This window comes from Dermacentor andersoni, chromosome 11, assembly GCF_023375885.2.
Source record: "Dermacentor andersoni chromosome 11, qqDerAnde1_hic_scaffold, whole genome shotgun sequence".
In the NCBI taxonomy this organism is placed as follows: Eukaryota; Metazoa; Arthropoda; class Arachnida; order Ixodida; family Ixodidae; genus Dermacentor; species Dermacentor andersoni.
In genome coordinates this window covers 70077418-70097988 of record NC_092824.1, presented here as the reverse complement: position 1 = coordinate 70097988, position 20571 = coordinate 70077418, and the positions used below count along the sequence as shown (strand labels likewise).

At 43.8% G+C, this 20571-nt stretch overlaps 1 protein-coding gene across 4 annotated transcripts in view; it reads right to left on the bottom strand.

Moving 5' to 3' along the window:
* Positions 1-1343: 1343 nt before the first annotated feature.
* The window catches only part of mmy (UDP-N-acetylglucosamine pyrophosphorylase mmy), a 67741-nt gene continuing 48513 nt past the window's right edge, over positions 1344-20571 (bottom strand). For 3 of the 4 annotated variants that reach the window (XM_050167288.3, XM_050167290.2, XM_050167286.3), the window contains exons 6-12: positions 17425-17613; positions 16096-16289; positions 14839-14973; positions 12715-12900; positions 8194-8232; positions 3134-3206; positions 1344-1861 (exon numbers count right to left, since the gene is read on the bottom strand). In XM_050167288.3, coding sequence (XP_050023245.1) covers positions 1760-1861; positions 3134-3206; positions 8194-8232; positions 12715-12900; positions 14839-14973; positions 16096-16289; positions 17425-17613 — 918 coding nt within the window. In that variant the 3' untranslated portion in view covers positions 1344-1759. The remainder of the gene's footprint in view (positions 1862-3133; positions 3207-8193; positions 8233-12714; positions 12901-14838; positions 14974-16095; positions 16290-17424; positions 17614-20571) is intronic. The other variant, XM_050167289.3, reaches the window with a different exon arrangement.

The following is a 20571-nucleotide window of genomic DNA, read 5'->3' as shown; positions in this document are numbered from 1 at the left end:
TCAATATCTACGGCGGTGCACCCTTTACAGGGATTTTGTTCGATGTGGTTAATTTTCGACTACATTGGCACAAACTATGCCCGTACAGTTAGGTTTACCTACTTTGTGTCTAATTCTCGCTTTTTGTCCTGTTGGGACCTACATTCTGACAACACTTGCGACCCGCTACAACGCTTCTGGAGGCGCGAAAGGGCTATCTCTTTTTGCGAAGACCACTTAAAGATACTCAGATGCGTGTGAAGTCAGCTAAGAAAACCTTGCTGAATAACCCAGAAAGTGGATGGGAAAACGGCGCCGTAGTAGCTCAATTGCTAAGAGCATCGCACGCGTAAAGTGAAGACATGGGTTCGTGCCCCACCTGCGGCCAGTTGTTTTTTCACCCATTTTTATTTCCATTTATTCATAATTTCTTTAAATCAATAAGTACAAGTAATTTTCCCTATGCTGTCTTAGTATCTTTGTTGGCTTCTTGTATAACATGGCTAATAAAAATCGAGCCCCTCGGTGTCCTTTCTTCTCGCACACGCAAACGGGCAAGCACACACACACACACACACACACACACACACACGCACGCACGCACGCACGCACGCACGCACGCACGCACGCACGCACGCACGCACGCACGCACGCACGCACGCACGCACGCACGCACGCACGCACGCACGCACGCACGCACGCACGCACGCACACGGTGGTCTGCTCCGGACCACCGGCAGTTGCACTTCGCTCCTCGAAGAAGCAGGACGCGTGTCGATCGAGCTCCTGAACAATGCTTTGCAAATCTTGTGGAAGCGGTTTAAATCACTGCTCCGGCACCTCAAAGATGCGCACCGTAATGCCTAACGCATTTCTCTCACATTTGCAGCTAAATTGCCACTAATAATTATTTTCTCCCCCCTAGTGCCTGTTCTGCTTTGAGAAAAAAAAGGGCTCCCGACTTGCACAGCACACTCGAACGAATGCCAGCGTGGTCAAATAACGTCGAGACAGTCAGGATCGTGCAGACAGCCGACACTATGCAGGAATAGTCGCGCACTTGTCGGCGACCGCTACTAAAATAAATTAGCTTCAAGCGCTCGGAGCGTTAGCTAAGCGACGTCCCAATCGTTGCCAGACAGCACAGGTCCCCAAGTGCTCTGCTCCGGGCACGGGGGGTGCCACCAAACTTCAGCGGCTCGATCGCTTACCTCAACTCGCCCTTCAAACATCTGCACGCACAACGCAGCGCGAACAACACTGGCGAACACTTTTCAACTCGTCCAATTCGCACTCCCTTTCGTTCACAATACTCACGCGCGAGCGCACTAGAACGAAGAAGAACCGAGCCGATAGCCAGCAACTCGCATCAGCAGTTCATTTATTCCCTCGACGGGGCCTTCCTTCTCAGCAGGCCTATGTACAGCTGTCAACTATTTACAACGCGATAAATTGCGTCCCCGCTTTGCTCCTGTAGCCGGCCGCAGCACACATGCCTACCCTGCCAAAAACCGCCGTGCTGCAAACCAAAAGCACCGGGGAAGACTTCAAGCACATGCGACGGAGTAAAGAGCTGGTCCCGAGAAAACCAAAAATACGTCTGCCCCAAGCGGTCCACAAAAGTGCGTCAGCTACGGAGAAATAAAAATAAAATAAAAAACTAAACAAAAAAAGCCATTGCGGAGTGCTGGAGTGTCATCGATGCGTTGCTGGGCGCTCCAAATGCACAAAACGAAAAGCTTGATCCCGGCTCGCGAAACGCCAACAAGCCACCCGCCGGTCAGTCCTTGCGCGTTCCGTTCTGGAAGATGGGCTCCTCCTCGCTGCTGCTCAGAAGCACGGGCGGCACGAACTTCTTGTCCTTCACGTAGTCCTCCAGACCCTGCGACAGCAAAAAACATTTTTCACACAGAGCTTCACACGTGACGGAAATGCGCTACAAAAGAGTGTCAAGCGGCCACTGTAGATTGAACGCTGAATTTGTTTATGGTGATGAAATACTGTCGAACGTCGTGATAACGAAGTTGCCTACGACCCGAAAATACATTCGTTATAACGGATATTCGTTATAGAGACACATTCGTCAGGTGCTGATGGGGGAAATTCTTTATTTTTCATTTCATTTTTATTCGACATATTCAGAAATGTTCCCTAAGAGAGGCAAAAGGGTACTGTGTCCCGATTTGGCCCACTGTTCGTGCTACACTTTGGATATCGCTATATCCGATAATTTGTTACATGCGTGTTTGTTATAGCGAAGCTCGACTACATTTTTCCTTACCCGAAGACTTCAGCACACAAGCCGACAAAGACGCCATGCGCAGCCGCACCCGGACTATGTGTTGCCGCGCGACTGGCCGCTCAAGGTACGTTGCGTGAATTTGCGGGCTTCTTTCACGCTTTTGAAGAACACTATTGTGTAGCACGTATTGAGCAACAGAAAGCCGTATCGGGAGTTTTTCATGTTGCTCTAAAATTTTCTCATTGACACTTTTCATCTAATTATAATATTTGAGAAGTTAATAGGTCTAATTATGAAATTAGGTAGAATGAAAAAATAATCCGAGTATCTCCAAGCGACGGCAAACATTACCTTGGTTCTGTCTAGCTATGTGGGATTTGCATATTTTTAAACTCTGGCTAAAGTTAGCTGGGACACCATGTATGTATGTATGTATGTATGTATGTATGTATGTATGTATGTATGTATGTACGTACGTATGTCTATACACAAACAAACAAACAAACAAACAAAAACTACAAGGTTGAAAATGTTTCACAGAGAACTCCCCAACTCTCGCACACAAGTTTGAGCAACTATAATATAAGAGGCACCAAAGGCAGCGGATGCTGCACAGTCAAGTGCTGGCAGACCAACTGAGGGCTGTCCAGAGGGCCCGTGTGACGGCAGAGGGGCTCGGCCTCTCTGTCCTGACGTGGGAGTGGCCCGCATCAGTACCAGACTGATCCCTCAGGACCTAAATAAAGTTCTTCATACCATACCATACCATACCATACCATACCATACTAAAGGTACGGTAAAAGCCTTGTGTTACAAAATTTGCTTGTGCAACTAATTGCATATGTGCCTTCATTTAGAGTCATCTGTACTCACAAAGCACTGAAGAGCAGAGACAATGAGCAACACACTTACCTCACCGTCGTACGAAATAAGAGCGGATATCTCACAGGCAACTGGGTGTTCATACTTGAGGTCTTCTTTTTGACTGGAATCACGAAGGAGAGCAATGCATAAACATCGATGATCAAGAACAAGATGTGTACTTGTAACGCAATAATAGCCCTTTTGTAGCCTGCTGAGAGGCTAATTACAGTTCATAAGAAATTATTCAAAACTATCTATTTAGAGATGCCAGTCGGCTCAGACAAACATTCAAACAACGTCTGAAGATGGCTGGATGTTGAAAGGAGATTCCTGAATCATGAGTAAGAAAAAGTATGCCTAAATTTTAACATTCAAGCTTATTTGAATGTTGATGTGCACTGCTATGAGATAGCACCAGTGGCAATGCACTCACAGAGAGTTTCTAAACAAACACTCTCTCCTGCCGGTCGTGGAATTCGAAGGTGAGCAGTGGCTTACTCTTAATTGTACTTGACACAAAACCACCACGTGAGAGTTTATTTGAAAGGAACTTGCTAACAATTCAGCTTTGAGGAGTATTTCTTCACTTTAAATAACTAAAATATATGTAGTAGCCAAATGTTAGAATAAAATGTGATTCAGCCACATTTAGAAACAACAGCTTGCACTGAGGTAGTGCAGAAAAAAATTTTTGCTTATAACTTGAATGAGTTTCTGTTTTAATATTGCCTGGATTGAGCATTCAAATTTGAGCATGAATATCTCGAATTGGGTGGATTTTTCAGGATTAAAAAAAATGAGAATGCCTTAAAATGCCACTGACCCCAAATTTTCCATACAGAAAACTGCCCGTTCTAACAAGAAAGTTAATTAATGAATTTGTGTCATTTTAAGTAGCCTTCTCAACTTAGGTTAATAGCGGCAAAGTATGCTTGCCTTGCCTTACAACTCCTCTGTGAAATGACCTGTATAGCCTGCAGAGTAAATCTGTAAGGCCTAAAAAAGAGACCTTGTGTATACAACACAATGCCTTGAAAGCTAAAACATCAGCTAAATGGTGAGGGCATGTCGACAATGGTTCAATCGGACCTAGCTAGTAAGGTGAAGAACAGAATATCAGGATATTGTTCATGCACTCGGGGAGGTGATAATGGAGTCTCTAATGCTGTTAACTTGCATGTCGTGGTCAATGTTAAAGCAAACTTGAATGTAGCCAACGAACAATGCTCACTGCAAGTGCAATTGCCCTCAAATTCTAAGCACCCGCATCGGATTGAAGGCCCTACAGATTAATACTGTATTTATTTCAATACAGCCAATTGTTTCTTTTAAAAATGAGTTATGAAACTGCTAGTTCGGGTTAGCATCGAAGATTTCGTTAAGGGGTATTAGAACTGGAGAAGTGGCACGCCGCTAATGCCAGTGCCACAAGACAGTACTGTAGCCATCACTATCCGCTGCTGCAGCTGTAGGGACCGCATTGCATAAGTGCAGTGTGAGCTCAGTCATTGCTTTCTCAGAGTTTGCATTGGGTGAGACACTAACACAATGGAACCGAGAACGCTGCGTCACTACATACAGCGAGTTGGAGCTAGTGCGTGGCCAGCACTGGACATTGGTAATAAACGTCATTTGCTTTTGTGGTTGCATTTGAGGAAAGTTTTTCTTTCCCCCCTGACCTTTCGAATTTGGAGGGTCAGCTTAGAACTGAGGTCCATCCAGAATGGAGCACATATAGTATACCAAAGGTTCCTGTGACAACTGCCTTGGATTATTAGAGAAAATGTGTGTTTCGAGACAAAACTGTAATGTTTCACTGACCGGGCTTAGAGCAGTGGCAGCAATCATAATTTGCACGATAACTGCCAATACGACTAATAAGAAAGTTTCCCTGAATGTTAAGACTTTAGGGGGCATGCTATAACTGCCGAGAACTACATGCTTTGCACCATTTTTTTCAGAAACATGTACTCAATATTCAAAGTAAAATGCACTGCTGTTCAAGTTAATGATTCCAGATTATGGAAAACTACCACAGAGTTAGTATAAGTAACTCACACCAGGGAAGAAAACAATGGGCAAAAAAAGTGACAACTGTAAAAAAATGCCACCATGATGCAGTTCTCATAGTAGCCACTGCAGTTACTCTCAAGATGGCTAAAGTTAACCTTGTGTTACTCTAGAAGTACTCAAAATATGAAAATAACCATCTGCACGTGGCACATAGATATGAACTGCATGTAAAGTTCTTTTTATATATTTTTGAGAAAGAGCTGATGACTAGGTGGCGCCACTGACTCATGCAAGGCTTAGGATCACACGTGCCGTGTTCAACGGTCTAAATCACATCTTGTCATCTGTGCTTGCTGTTGACTCCTACTGAGAACTGTTTTACCTGTACCGGATGCGACAAACACAGTATCGTTATGTCATGTACTTTCTATTGCTCCACTTCATCAGACAATCATGTCATATGGGGCGCTAGAACGTAAAGCTATTCCAAACTTTTCTATTCCAAGTTCTGCAATCAGCCCTCTGTGATGGACCAAAAGCTTCTTTAATCAGCCCTCTGTGATGGACCAAAAGCTTCTTTGAGCCACCCATACAACGCTTGTCTCTCATGCGACATCACAAAAACCGCGACAGCTCCACATCTCATATGACATGTACATTGATTATGCATGATTAGACCAAAAAACAAAATCATTATTATTTCTGATTCGATGCCTTTTTGACATTAGCCCTCTGCTATTGGTCAAAAGTTCTCGGGCTGCGCCCACTTTGCCTATCTATCACACGACGTCACATACAGAAAACCTCACATAACGTCACAAACCGCGTCACAAACGTCACATAACCGCGAAACCTCACAATGTCAAAGTGACGTGTATGCGTTAAAAATTTTAAAAAATAAAAATTAGGTTATGGGGTTTTACGTGCCAAAACCACGATCTGATTATGAGACATGCCATAGTGGGGGACTCCAGAAATTTTGACCCCCGTGGTTCTTTAACGTGCACCTAAAGCTCAGTACACAAGTGTTTTCGCATTTCGCCCCCATCAAAGTGCGGCCACCATGGCCGGGATTCGATCCCGCGACCACATTAAAAATACATTAATATGCCAAACAAAACTGAATTTCTTTATGAATACCCAGAGACAGCTCCATTCTGAAAGGAATAGAACATGGCTGCTCACCGATTGCTCAGGCACTGGCTACTCACACCTGCCGGAGAGCATGGGTTTATTTGTGCATAATAAAACTTTTTGCATGGCTTTATAACGTTATCAAGCCCTTTTGGCACATTTACAACATCGTTCTGCAAACTCTTCTTTGCAGAGGATCTGTTTTAGCGGCATTCTTAAAACTTTCGCTGCACACCGCCGCGATTTTCGACCAGTCACCGCAAGCTGGTTGAAAAGCACAGGGGAAAGCGAACCAATCGCAGATGCCGGCATCACCCTCTTTATGTGGTTATCTATTTTCAGTGTGCTGGCTCAGCCCCATAGAAGCCCTCTCCACTTGAGCGTGCTAATCGCCTTTTGCCAGGTAATTAGATAAGAAAAACCACCCAATGTAGGCAATGTTATTCGTTTGGAAAGCGAACAAAAGCAACCTTCTTTAAACAAGGAGAGTGTTTTATTGGGCTGTTCCCATAATGCTGCGGGTAAACACTCCATGCTTACCGTTGGCAGTTACGTAAATTTGACGCGTCAGGAAATGGAATGAAAACACATTGAAATAGTTTTACGTTATAGGGCCCATGGTGTTACTTTTCTTAGAGCTTACGTTTGGCACATGTCTCAGCAGCTGGAAAGTATCAAATCAATATTTCATAGCAGCACCCATGCAGTTGCTAAATCTATGCATGAGCGCTATGGGGAGCTTTTTCTGTATAGCTAGTTACAGTACTAAGAAAAATGTACTATGCAAAACGTCTAACTACAACAGAAATACATTTCATACCACATTATGAGTCTGTAATTTTCAAAACTGGCGTAAGGTACAGTTTTCTTTTATAATTAAAATCTTTTTAAACCCTACACGGCATGTTGAACTATTCTACTTCATGTGTAAGAAATGCATAATATTTTAATAGTCCAAATATCGCTAATTAAGTTCTAAATTAATTACTTTGCAGTACATTTTGCAGACATTAGCCATTGAGATTGCAAGTAGTACTGATTTGGAACAAATTCTGAAGTTGACACCAGTTTCAAGATGTTCTAAAGGAGCGCGACAAAATGCACTGATGTTCCTGTTACATTCTAGCTTCAATACATAGAAGTGTTTTTTGTGAAAAAATGCAAGCGGAATAACAGTGCAGTTATAGTGAAAGTTGGACGGCGCATATATCAAAACTGGTACTAACTTCAATATTCGTTCCAAGAGGATGGACCATGTGAACTTACTGGGCTCAACTCGTAAATTGCAGTATGTGCGATAAAGTAATTAGTTAAAAAGCATAATTGTTGAAATTTTGTTAATTAGTCAATTCTTGTGCAAGTAATGCTGGCCTCTTCCGAGTAATCCAGCTCATTGTGTATATTTGTGTTATTTGCCACAGGTGATTTTTAAAATCCTCTAAACGTTCAAACATGGTTAACAACATTTTTCACCAATTTTATTATGGAGTACACTTACACCTGAATTGAAATAAATAATGCCTATTCATGCATTTAGGCTAAAGATGTTTTTAGTCAATGTTTAACTGCTGCGTTCCATTAAATTTGTTGTTTCACGATTCTCAAGCTTGCCAATGAAATTTTTTATGCTGTTTTTGTTACTTTTAACATACTGATTATGGTTTTTATTATATGTTCGCTGTAATACCTTTTCTCCTGCATTAACATAAGAAGTCCTTCCTACAGTTTGTAACCTTGAAACTTCCTTCTGCATATTTCCCTATGTATCACTGCTTCTGTATTGCTGACAAATATTGATTGATTGATTGAAAAAAATACAATAGTTAACAACTCATAAAACAAGTCCATCTTGTTCAGGCACATGATGACACACATCCGAGTGCACACTGGCAAACCAATGTTCAGACAAGCCCAGCCACCGCTTTCGAAGTCATGCTCGCAAAGTATTGAGGCGGCAGTACCTTTTGTGGTCACCGTGTCCATTCTCAGTTTCCTCCGCACTGTTGAAGAACATGGTGGCAACAGGTACGTGCAAGAGAGAACGCATGCAGTCTTCAACTAGGGTGCAAGCATGCTATAGCACACGAGAGAGACATGCCAGTCAGCAGCCAGACTGCCTACCACACCTGTCGCATGGGCGCAAAAAGAGAAACGGCATCCTCGTGTGGCCTGTTGCCCTCCAAAGTTTGTTTTGGCAGTAAACGCCACACGCTGCATGCTAACGTGATGAATCTTGCTGGACAATCCGCAGAAGAATTTTTTTTTCTGTCCCTCTACAGAGCATAATTACATTTTTCGCTGCTCAATTCAGAGTGGGTCTGCATTTTCTGCTGGTTGTTGCACATCTCAAGAAATGCAACATGAACAGAGGCAAGGATACTGTTGTCGCCCTTATTTATACCCTGTATTTATACCAATTCTTTAGGTATGAATTAACATAAGGCTTCTGAAACACTTTTAGAGCTATATAATTTGGCATATTTCGCAAAACAGGAGCACTGCACCACGAGAGGGCCCCCTGAAGTATCCACAAATGCTTTCAGGAAAACCACAATTCACTTGCAAAGATATGAACGAGTTGTGGTTCAAACGAGCTCACAATATTGCAAAGTCGTTGGTTTTGCAATAAACATCAACCTGCATTAAACGAACTCTTAGGAGCAACCAGCAATTACCAGATCCGCGAGTGACAATTCATTAAAGACAAAAACTTCTATTGACTATTCCCGTCATTTCCTTTTCTGCCCATGGACAGGTGTGTGTCCCATGGGACTGGCCGAAATGCAAAAATCATCTCAAAAAGCATACGTACAGCATAAAACAAAAGATGGAGACAAAATAACAAGTGCAAAAGCTTTTTTAGAACTATTGGTTGGCTTGCTTTGGCTATGAATTTATCTTGCATCGTGCATGAAATGAAAGAAATCAGGACGCACAAACTATTTAAGTGCAGGCCACACAGCACAGGCAGGTGAATATAGACATATACAAATGAATAATACGATTCATTGCCTATAATCAGGTGCTCCAGCAAAGGTTTGAAGTAACCCTTTAACAGTGACATCAAAACACCTTCGCTGTATTCTACATTCAATACAAGCATGTATTTGCTGTATGTTAAAATATTGGCAGAAACATTTTTGATTTAGCTCGTTACATCTCATGATTCATTATATCCATGTATGTTGCACCGAGTTTTCCAACTTGATTCTTTTTTCTTTGGGCATTTACGCGAACGAACTTGTGGTATTGGGCATTGCGGAACTTTGCAACACTTGCACATAAACTCTTTAAAAGGATTAATTAATTAATTTAAGGAGTTTTATGTGCCAGAATCACCATCTGACTGTGAGGCATGCCATAGTGGTAGACTCCAGATTAGTTTTGACCACTTGGGGATCTTTAACACGCACCTCAGTCTAAGTACATAAGCGTTCTTGCATTCTGCGGAAGCAAAGTGTGGTTGCTGCGGCTGGGTTTGAACCCGAGACCTCGAGCTCAGCTGTGCAATGCCATAGCAAATTGGCTATTGCGGCAGGTGACAAAGCCGTGCCAAGGTCCTCACATACAGTGACATCAGGTAAGCGAGGTCGTTGTTCTGACAGAGTATCTGAGACAAAGTCTCTCACCTATCTGCCATGGACTCTGAAGATGAGCAGTAGCTTACCCCTGTACTTAACACATAACTACTGCATGTGAATTTATCACCGATAGCAACCTGAAAACAATTCAGCTTCAAGCAACAACACAGCAATGTAGCCATCACAGTGTGACATGATGATTTTGACTTCCAAATTTCTCTTGCATCGAATGAAAACCCAAGCCTGGTGAACCTCAGAAAAGAATACCGGGAAGTGTTGGAATGCCCGAAATAATTAACTAGAAAACCTGTTTCCAGGGGCATGGCCAAGAGGGGCACACCGGGTGCCTGGGATGTTTCCGGGTGCCTGGGATGCCTGGCGTAAGACAACGTGCAACCACAACGCCGACACTTCTTCCGTAGGTCTCATCTCGTGTACCACTGAGGTGCAACGCTCGTAACCCCACTGTCAGTACGCATTAATCATTGTGCTAGTGATGCGACATGCCTGGTACCTGCCTGGGCCTGGTCTCCGCTGCAGAGCAGCAGTTGTCTAATGTTGGCCTCCGCATATTGTTAAAACACCTTGCTAGTAGCTTGAACACAGTTAAACTTTGAGATCGCTTTTAATGCTTTGCCTTGGAGCAAAACTGCCAATCTTTTTGCTTGTTATGAAGGTTCCTCCTCCTCCGCCTTCCAGATTCCTTCAGAACCAATTTGCAAATGTTCAATTCAGGCTCAGAGATCCCATGGAGGCCATTTGGCGCACACGTGATCTGTCTCTTGCAATGTGTCACAGACTCGCGAAATAGGAAGGAAGGAATAACACTAATGAAAGTAACGAAGCGCTTCATTACTAGATTAAAGGAGCAGAACCACTATCTTCGTTATTGTTTCTTCCTTCATATTTTTGAGGGTGTAACACACAGCAAGTTTACTTACTAAATTTCGTGGTTTTACGTGCCAAAACCACAATCTCATTATGAGGCACACCGTGGTGGGGGTACTCCAGATTAATTTTGACCACCTGGGTTTTTTTTATCGTGCAGCCAATGCACGGTACACGGGTGCATTTCGCGCCCCTTGAAACATGGCCGCCGTGGCCAGGATTTGATCCCGTGCCCTTAGGCTTAGTAGTGCCCCGCCAAAGCCGCTGTGCCACCACAGCAGGTTACACGGCAAGAGACTGTATTATTAATCAGCAACCCTTTGTAAACAGACCGTTTGCAATTGCAGAATTCCTGACACCCACTGTCACAAATGTGCTGCCAAGGAACTTCATCTGTAATGGACTGGTTCCACATCATGCTTAAGTCTTAGCTGAAACACCATGGTACAAAGAACATATAGAATTTAAATGCAAAAGAATGCTAGCAAAACATGCAAATGTTGTAGATCGTACAGTGCAAAATAATAATTTTAAATTTTAAAACATGTGCAGCCTTCAGGAATACACAGATGTACAATATCAAGGTAGAGCAGGCAGGCATGACTTGAACGCAACCATCAATGAGCATTCTGGGTAGTTTCACCTGCTCTAAATAACAAACACAGAGCTGTCAACCCAGAGGTGTGTGGTCCGCCGACCTGAAAATGTTAGGGACTGTCCGGAAGATGTTCAAACGTATCTTCAGTGTCTGGAACATGGGAAATTCTAAAAATATTTATTCACTGCGAAATGTTTCACGCAATCTGTGTTGTCACAGTGCGACATGGCACAAAATGTAATTCAGGTCCGAGCCACTTCCTTAGGAAGCTGCCAGTTCAGTTCCCAGAAGTTCATTCTTTACACTGTCATGGTGAGCATGGCTTTTAGCAAGCTTTCTTATACACAGTGATCAACGTGCTTGAATGGGCAGCTCTCTTTGCATTTGGTAGCCAAGAACCTAAATCTCCCTCATATGCTCCAAGTGAAATTTAATCGTTTCCTCTGTGAACAGAAGTGGATTGGTTGGCTGAATCTGTCTAATGTCCCAAAGAAACGGCTGGGTTACAAGAGGTGTTGCAGCAGAGGCCTTTGCAATTGTTTTGACCCACTGGGGTTCTTCAACGTACAGTAAAATTTTGCCCCCATCAGGATACAGCTGGTGCAGCCAAGAATTAAACTCAAGATCTCGCAATGACGAACTCAGCAGTAAAACACTACAGCCACTTAAAGGTGTTACGGGTTCAGTACACAGCTAGCGAGTTGTCCTCACCTGTGTACTTAACTAAAATTGTCGAATGCATGGCCTGTGGGAGTGCACTGGGAGTACACCGGAAGTGCACTGGAAATCTTGAAAGATTTCAGGTGACAGTTACATGCTGCTGACAAATATCCTTACCAGATTTTTTTAATCTTTTAAACACTTAAGCAAGCACTGAAAAAGTATTTTTGCGAACTGCATAGGACACGGGAAGGCAGAGCATCGGAGCGCAGCACCCTTAGCTCCCCTGCCAGGCACAATGTTGCAGAGTTGACTAGGCTTCACACAAGAGTGCACTTAACTCGAAAGGACTGCACACGGATGCATAAAGATTGAAGGTAAAATGATACTTCGCTGAACATTGCTGTCAGTGTCAATGCATGCGCATATCCGAGGGTTTTTGTATTTGCTGACAAATCAATTAGGAATGCAGGCACTGCCCGTAACTGTCCTATCAGAAAGGGGACAAAGTCAGCAACGTGTAAAACAAGAGTTTGCACTTCGCAGATGACATCTTTCAACGACATCTTTTGACATGACGACGCTTTCGCTGTCAGTGACTTCGCATCTTTGCTCCCCAGTAAGGCAAGTCAACTAAGTATGCCAACAGTCGTAAGATACTGTTCAAAGAATTATGGGCATGCACAGCTGCAGCTCTCCTGAACATCCCTGTCAACGAAGAAAAGTAAACAGGGTGTGCTGGCCATTGAACTTGCCTCGGAATGAGTGGAATGGGGCAGCCGTCTTCGTCGACGAGTTTACCGCCCGCGCTGAGGATGTAGCGGTGGTGCAGGCTGTACAGTGCGTGGCGCGCGGTGGTCGGCGTGTCCTTGGTGGCCCCCTCGGCGTTCTTGAGGGGCGAGAACTCGTCCTCCCGCAGGACCTCCCACACAAAGAAGTTGCTGTAGGAAATAACAACCAGGTTTGCGTGTTCACCATTGCCATAATCAAGCGATTCGAAGTAGTCGAGAGCAGTTTAGTGCTCGTTGGTCACTTAACAACAGGGTAACGGTGCAAAAACATGAGACACGGACAGAGGAGGCAAGACACAGAAGCACTAACTTTAAGAAATTATAAGGTTTACGTGCCAAATCCACGATAAGATTATGAGGCAGAAGGCTCTGAATTAATTTTGACTAACTGTTCTTTTAATGTACACGCAATGCACGGTACAAGAGCATTTTCGCATTCCGTCTCCATCAAAATGTGGCTGCCGCAGCTGAAATTCAACCCGAGCTAAGCCAAGTTTCAACAAATGTTTAAAATTTGACAAAGGACACAAAATATATGAGCACACTTTCGCAGCGAGTATGTCCCACCAGCTAATGCTTTAAAACCTTTAAAGCCAACTGCAGGGCAAATGCAAGCTTGCGGTGAACTATAGATAGCTCGGCTACCTGTCTTGATTACCCAATCAGTCCAGTTACCCATACTACCTTAACCAAGCCAAGCAAGGCCTGCATATTTCCTCATCTCACCCCTTCATCTAAACCTCTGCCATCTCTAGCAGCATTCCTCCTTCCCCGGCACTGATACTGTTACTCGAATAGACCACCAGTTATTTTCTCTAATCATTCTGTAACTTGCCGAACTCGAATTCCTTACATTAATTTCAATAAAAATGTGAGCAATAAAGTTGCTCTCTCTCTCTCTCTCAATCAAAATGTCATCCATCCACTTTCAATGTCTGATGCAGAAGCTTATTTCTACAATGTCCAACTTCTTTTTCAAATTCCATTGCTATCCTTCCAGTTACCGTCCCACAGGGTAGTATGGGCTGAATACAGTGATCGCACGACTTTCTTTTTATGAATATGGGTAAGCTGCTATTCATGACTCAAGAGCATTGCCAGTGGTAGCAACTGGTAAAGCCCAGACTTGCAAATAACTTAAACGGTCTAGTTACTCTAAACTGAATCCTGAAACTCCTGCAAGCTTCTTGCACAAACAGCAATTGAAGCTATTGGTGTTGGGTAAATGTGTGCAATGGCTCCTATCACGTCTTGTGCGCCTGCGCTCGCTTTACAGCCACAAAAGCTTATCCTAAAATCTGCACTCCATTTACGTGACAGCTTCTTTGAGCTGGCCATGTTGTTGAACCATAAATTAGCACTGCTAGAGCTTCGTGCACAGCACTGGTACTGCCGGTGTTTCCTCGGGAAACTGACCCAAACTAGACATGTCTCTAACTGCCTGTTACCGTGCAAGCTCACTTCTTGTGTAGCTTGAGTACATTGCATGCATTTGTACTACACAAAAATGGGTCACTATATATAACACTTATGTCAGCTGGAGTATAATGCTATGCATATGGCCAGAAAGTATTTGGTGCACCCGTTAAAACATTGCCCCGCGCCACCTCTTTCTCTCTAAAAGTCTGCACTCACTCTCTTCAAAGCAGGCTATATACTTGCGTACAACTTCCTGTGGCAATGAAGGGGAAGCTACGGAGGTGAAGCACACACAAGTAAAAGCGCTCCTGAAGATAGTCCCACATTCTCACCACCGTTAGATTAAGCAAGGTGGGAAAGAGAAAACATAAAAGATCCTATTACCAGCAACACAATAAGACAAAAAACACCACTGAGTGTCAAATTCGACTTTTTTTCAACTTTTCTCTTCCGTGTTTCGGCAAATGTGAAAACGACGCATGTGGAAGCTATGCTGATTCAGCATCTGTTACAAAAAACTAGAAGCGTTGTCAAACGCTGCCAGACTACTTGGCGACACACATGAAGAAGGTCCGTCCCCATAGCTTTCGGTTCATTGCAGACGGAAGGTTGTGCGTCAAGTAAGGAAGACCGGAGCCTAAGTAGCGCAGATTCAGGCCATCGACTCACTCGGCGTATTCGAAGACGTCGAACACGAACATCTCCAGCTTGATTCCGTTGGGCTTCTCTGGCTTGACCAAGTTTCCAAGGTCGTTCACGTGCGGAATCTTCTTCTTGGCCACGTGGTACTTCAGACTCGTGCCTCTGCACCAGAGACAGAGAGAGAAGAAATAATTACCTAGCAGTGGAGAAAAAAAAAGATTTTTAAAAAATTACTTTTGAATAATCATTTTCGAATAGCTGCACAATGCACAGTTACAATCTTTTATTTTATTTTCTTTTATCCCCCATATGCCTCGTGACAAATCCTCCTGAAATAAAAGGACCTTCGCTGGCTACTCATTATTTCGCAAGCTATAGCATTCTACAAGAACTTCCTTCAGAGTGACTGCAACGTTGCTGTCTGTGGTGGAAACAATTATGCGACACCTAATTTAATAAAAACTCACAGGGTCTGTTATGTTATCGCTAAGACAATTTGAAGGCAAAAGCCCAAGTGCCGATGCCTTAAAGGACGCATGACGTACACATCCCTCTTAGTTCGCTTAGTATACATCACTTAGTCATCCCTCTTAATTCCAAAGGTTGAGGTTTGTACTCCCACCCAAGGTTGTGGGTTCGAGTGCCTTAATTAGCTCCATCTTAATTAACTTCACCGTCATTAGCACCAAAGGTCATGGGTTCGACTCCCACCAAAGGTCATGGGTTCAACGGCCACAAACGGTCACAGGTTTGTAGCCTTTTTGTACCTTTCGGGTCATAGATGGGTTTTCGCTCAAGGTTGTCTGACTAAAGAGAAATATAAGGCTTTTTGCCTCAAAAAGAAACCTTTTTACAGCACCATGAATCTTGCACTTTTCCTCTCAACACTATCCTCACCATTAATAAAGCTTATATGTACACGACCTCTGGTTTGAAGTAGACACCAGGTATACACTACCTCTTGAAACTATCCAGGTCCAGCCTTTGACTTTTCTAGAAGACAATATAATCCATTCTCGCTGACAAAAAAAATTAATTAGGCACAAGCAGATGTCCAAAGACAGCGCTGCCATCAGTCTTTTGTTTTGTGTCTTTATTAGTTTACGGAGCCTCTTCTTAAGGTAAGAGTGGCCTTTTTTTTTAATAATGTAGAAAAGTAATTTAAACAGCTCAAATCATTTTTTTCTTCTCTTTTGCGTTCTTTTAAGCAACACAAACTGGTAGAACACTCCCGTCTCACTGCCCCACCAAGCGCTAATGAAAGAGGTCCGGCCACTCCCTTACACGGACACCCGCTTGAGGAAGTCGAGGGTGAAGAAGTGGTTGCAGATGGAGCCTGCGTTGAAGGTGAGCCGGCCATCAGGGTTGCGACGCTGAGCCGTGCGCAGCGACACCTCGCTGTACTCGACCACCTGGAAGCGGCCCTTGACCCGACAGACAACCCCGACAGCTTCCGTCGGGAAGGCCTTCTCCACCACCTGCAGCAGCGTGCAAGAGAAGACACTTCCATGTAAGACGAGAGGTGTCTGTCATAATGCAACCACGATTATTTACGCGAACGCAAGGGACTCTTTTCCGTGGCTTAAGAAAGGAGTTAACCCTCTAACATTCAGGTTTTTCTCATTAAGCATACAACATTTACTGTGTTTATTTTATTCAAGCAAATTCATGCACATTTTATCCAAGTACAAGAAGTGTTCGGTTTATATCTTATATTCACCCAAAATATTGATAAAACACACTTGCTCCGAAAGAGACTTCCCTTCAGTGCGCGTACTGTAAGGTACTGGTGTAGTCGTTTGAGGAGATGATGACAAAATGAATAGAGAGCATAGAGGAGTGTGCTCAAGTGCCGAAATCCAAACGCACGACACGAGCTGAGCTGACAACAGCGACCTGTCTCCGGCAATCAAAGCATAAAAAGCTGTTGCCTGGATGAACACTCATCAGGCTTGGTAGTTAAATGGTTAGCAAACAGACAAAGAGAAAAGAAAAACATTGATTGGCAAGTTGGTCCAATTGGTGACATGCTCAGCACAGACTAACGGTTTCCATCCAAACTCTTATACATCTGATATGTGGGTCACGAAAGAACAGCTGAACAGAATGACATCAAATACTGCACTATTCCTTACAATGAGATAACTAGATATGGAGCATTTATGTATCAGCATTTATGTCGCCTAAAACCCGAGTACGTAGAGCAGAAGAGCTCTGCTTGAGAAGCCATAACGAGGGGAGCCGAGAGTGCCATGTAGCCTGTCTATCATCTACAATTTCTTTACCACTGCGCTGCCCAGACTGCTAGACATACCTAAAATGTAAGAACCTTCAAACTGCAGTTGTTTGTGCCTTAATGTACAGTATATGAAGTAGATTCCGCTTGAAGTGTGACACTACGACAGAATTCAACTGTACAGTTTCAATACTGAAACAGCAAAGTAGTTGAATTAAAAAGGTTAGCCTACATTTAATATACATGTAGAGTGACTAGAGCCATGAAGATATGCCTAAGCCGAAGTAAAATCCACAATGAACTGCTTCTCCTTAGAACCTGAAATACAGTGAAATAAACTGGCAGGATATATTTAGAATGAAAAATACGAGACACACCTTCGCTGCGCAGTCAGCGCCGTTGGTGACGCAATATCCCACAAACGTGGGGTCGGCCATCTTGACCAGAATGTTGTCTACACAGTAGACATGAATGTAGCTGACGCCTCGCCGTTCCATGTCCGCCAGGATCCCCTTCCTTTGCAGGACGCTGTAGAGGCCTCCGTTGCCGTCTGGAGACATGGACACCTGACCAAAAAGAAGGTGCCGAGCTTCTCAGCAAAGCAAGAACCACTGACATATGATACACCCAGCACACGAACAGGCAGCATGCTTCTAACTGACGCTTTGTGATGTAGGGTTTAGTCTGCACTGCAAGCTAAACGAGCACTTGCCCACACTTTCATTTTGCACTCCCTACAAATGCTGCTTAACACACAAGTTTATATATCATATACAGTTGACTCCCATTCATTTGACCTCACATGACTTGACATGAAACAAGCAGGAACACATGGCTTCACAGATAGAAGAAGCATCGGCAGCTAAATGATAAGAACAATATTAAACAAGACGGTTTCACGCCTAGGGTAGCAGTACGGCTGCCTGCTGAATTTCTTGTGTTTTCAAGCTTTTGGTAACCGGGGCAACTGGTGTTTGTAGAATTAAATGATGCGGCATGCTTTTGAGTTTGAACTAACATTTTTTTCCATAGCAATGTATGGTTTTTCGCCGGGGCTTTCCGGTGGGTTCAAATCAAGGGAAAAGCCATATTAACTGAGGTCGAATAAATGGGAGTCGACAGTCCTTCGGTTTCACTATACGCGATACGCAAAGCGCCGACAACGCCGCCTGTCGCTAAGGCTGCGAAGCATAGGCGGGCTCGGGCGAGCACTGTTCCCGTCAGTGCCTATGCGCGTGCTGTCATGTTTGAGTTCTTCATTGTGATTTAACGTTTCTGTCATCCTTCAGCGATGTCTTGAAACAACTGTTTCGTAGTTGGGTGCTTTAAAACGTACAAAAACTTGCCAGGCACACACTTAGTTTCCGGTGCTGGTTCACGAGCAAGAGCAATGGCGGGAGTGGATCGCGGCTGTTTGATGGGGAAGATAAACAATCACGCTTTGTTTACTGCAGTTTTAGAGCGATTACTATGTTTTTATTTTTGCTTGATGTTGCTGTGCTTTTAGTGAATGTTTCCACGTTTAAACTTGGATTAAATTATTAGATTATGGGGTTTTACGTGCCAAAACCATGATCTGATGATGAGGCACACCGTAGTGGGGGACTCCGGAAATTTGGACCACCTGGGGTTCTTTAATGTGCACCTAAATCTAAGTACACGGATGTTTTCGCATTTCGCCCCCACGAAATGCGGCCACCATGGCCAGGATTCGATCCCGCAACCGCGTGCTTAGCAGCCCAACACCATAGCCACTAAGCAACCACAGCGGGTCGTTTGAACTTGGCCGCCTCGTCTGCAGTCCAGAAGATCAAATAAACATTAGGCTGTTCTTACTGATGAGGCAGGATGGCCGCCATTAACAAACAAAGGATGCGAAAAGTCAAGCCAGAGAATGTGGAGTAAAGCTGTGGAGAGAGAGAGAGGGAAAAGGCAGGGAGGTTAACCAGAGGAGAGTTTCCGGTTTGCTACCCTGTATTGGGGTCAGGGTTATAGGGTTTGTAAAGACGACAAAGAGCGAAAGGAAAAAAAGTTGGAAGCAGAAGGAAAAAAGGAAACCGGTAACAGAAAAGGTGTTCGAATCACAGTTGTTCACACAGGCCAGTCTATCTCAAGAAGCGCAGTAGCGCTTGCACGGCCTTCTGGTGCAATGTTAAGTTGCATCAATTCGTAAAATTCTTTCTTCTAACAGAGGCTGGTCGCCCAACTGGTTCAGCACGACGGCATGCAATTGTCTTTGCACACTGCACTGTGGGCACTGGCATAGAACATGACGAATGGCGAACATGGCGAAGCTGTAAAGTGTTCATTGGGTTTAGACGCTTTGAACAAAGGGCTCCATATTAAAAAGCAGGTTACGGTGCCTTCAAAAAAGCGTCATGCAATCTCCCATGCGTTGCACGGAATCTGCTGTTGATCTACCTATCGATGGCACTGCAATGCGACCTGCGGTGTAGAACGTTTGGCGTACGTTCGCCTCGGCTATGTGCATATTGACTGTATAAACCTGGTGTCTGTAAACATTACAAGCTTTTGACAGGGCATTCAATCTCGTTTTGAATGCCTTTTAATATCACTTCGCGGTAATGGGAAACCCCTGAACTTCGAATCTCTGATGTCTCCAACTAATGCGCATTCACTTTACCCCAGTAGTGTCATGCGTTGTGTTCAATTCTGAAACCTTCATGTTTTTTTCTTGCTAGTGGTGCCAGCGAGTGCTTCTCTTTTTCTTCTTTTGCATGAAATGGATCAATATATGGTCATGTTGCTTCACTGTAGTTGTTTCTGCTTTGAAAATTATTTCAATGTAGCATGTGGTTTACAAGAATTATTTAATGCAGTGCTTTGCATTTGCTTTCAAACTGTTATTATTGTGTCAACATACTCTCTTTCAAATAATTAAAGAAGCGCTGTATTGGCTATTCAGACTCGGGGCACTACAAGAGGCGATACAACATACGGTTTCATTCTGTATTTGAGTGCGAGGATGATACTAGTAAAAATGGTGGTGACACTAAAAAATAACATAATATATAAAAGCAGTATGCTCTTGACTGACCAGGGAGGCAAATTTTCAGCTATGGCGTCTTCCGATATCTCACTTGCATGCTCCCGTGAAATCACCGAAACACTCTGCTTGTTTAACAATGGAACATGTGAAATCCATGCTGTGCAGACAGTAGTAAGATGCAAGCATAAAAACAATCAATCCTTAATCGTTGCCAGAGTCCTATATGTACTATTTTTCTCAAGCTCATCGTACTGGTTTGCAAGCTTTACCGTCGCTGGCTTCTCACGTGGCCACGCCTGTATGAACCATGCATTCGAAGGTGCGACGGCACTCCCTCAACCTATTATAAAGATATACGGCATGTAAACGAAGCTAGTGTATGCATAAAGAATGTTGGTTCACGGGCCAACAAATGAAACCATTAGAGGTCGGGGCATTACAATGAGAGCGGTGTTAGCAATGAGCTCCACTTCGTAGGCAAGCTTGTCGATGCTCCTCTGCAGCAAATACTTGA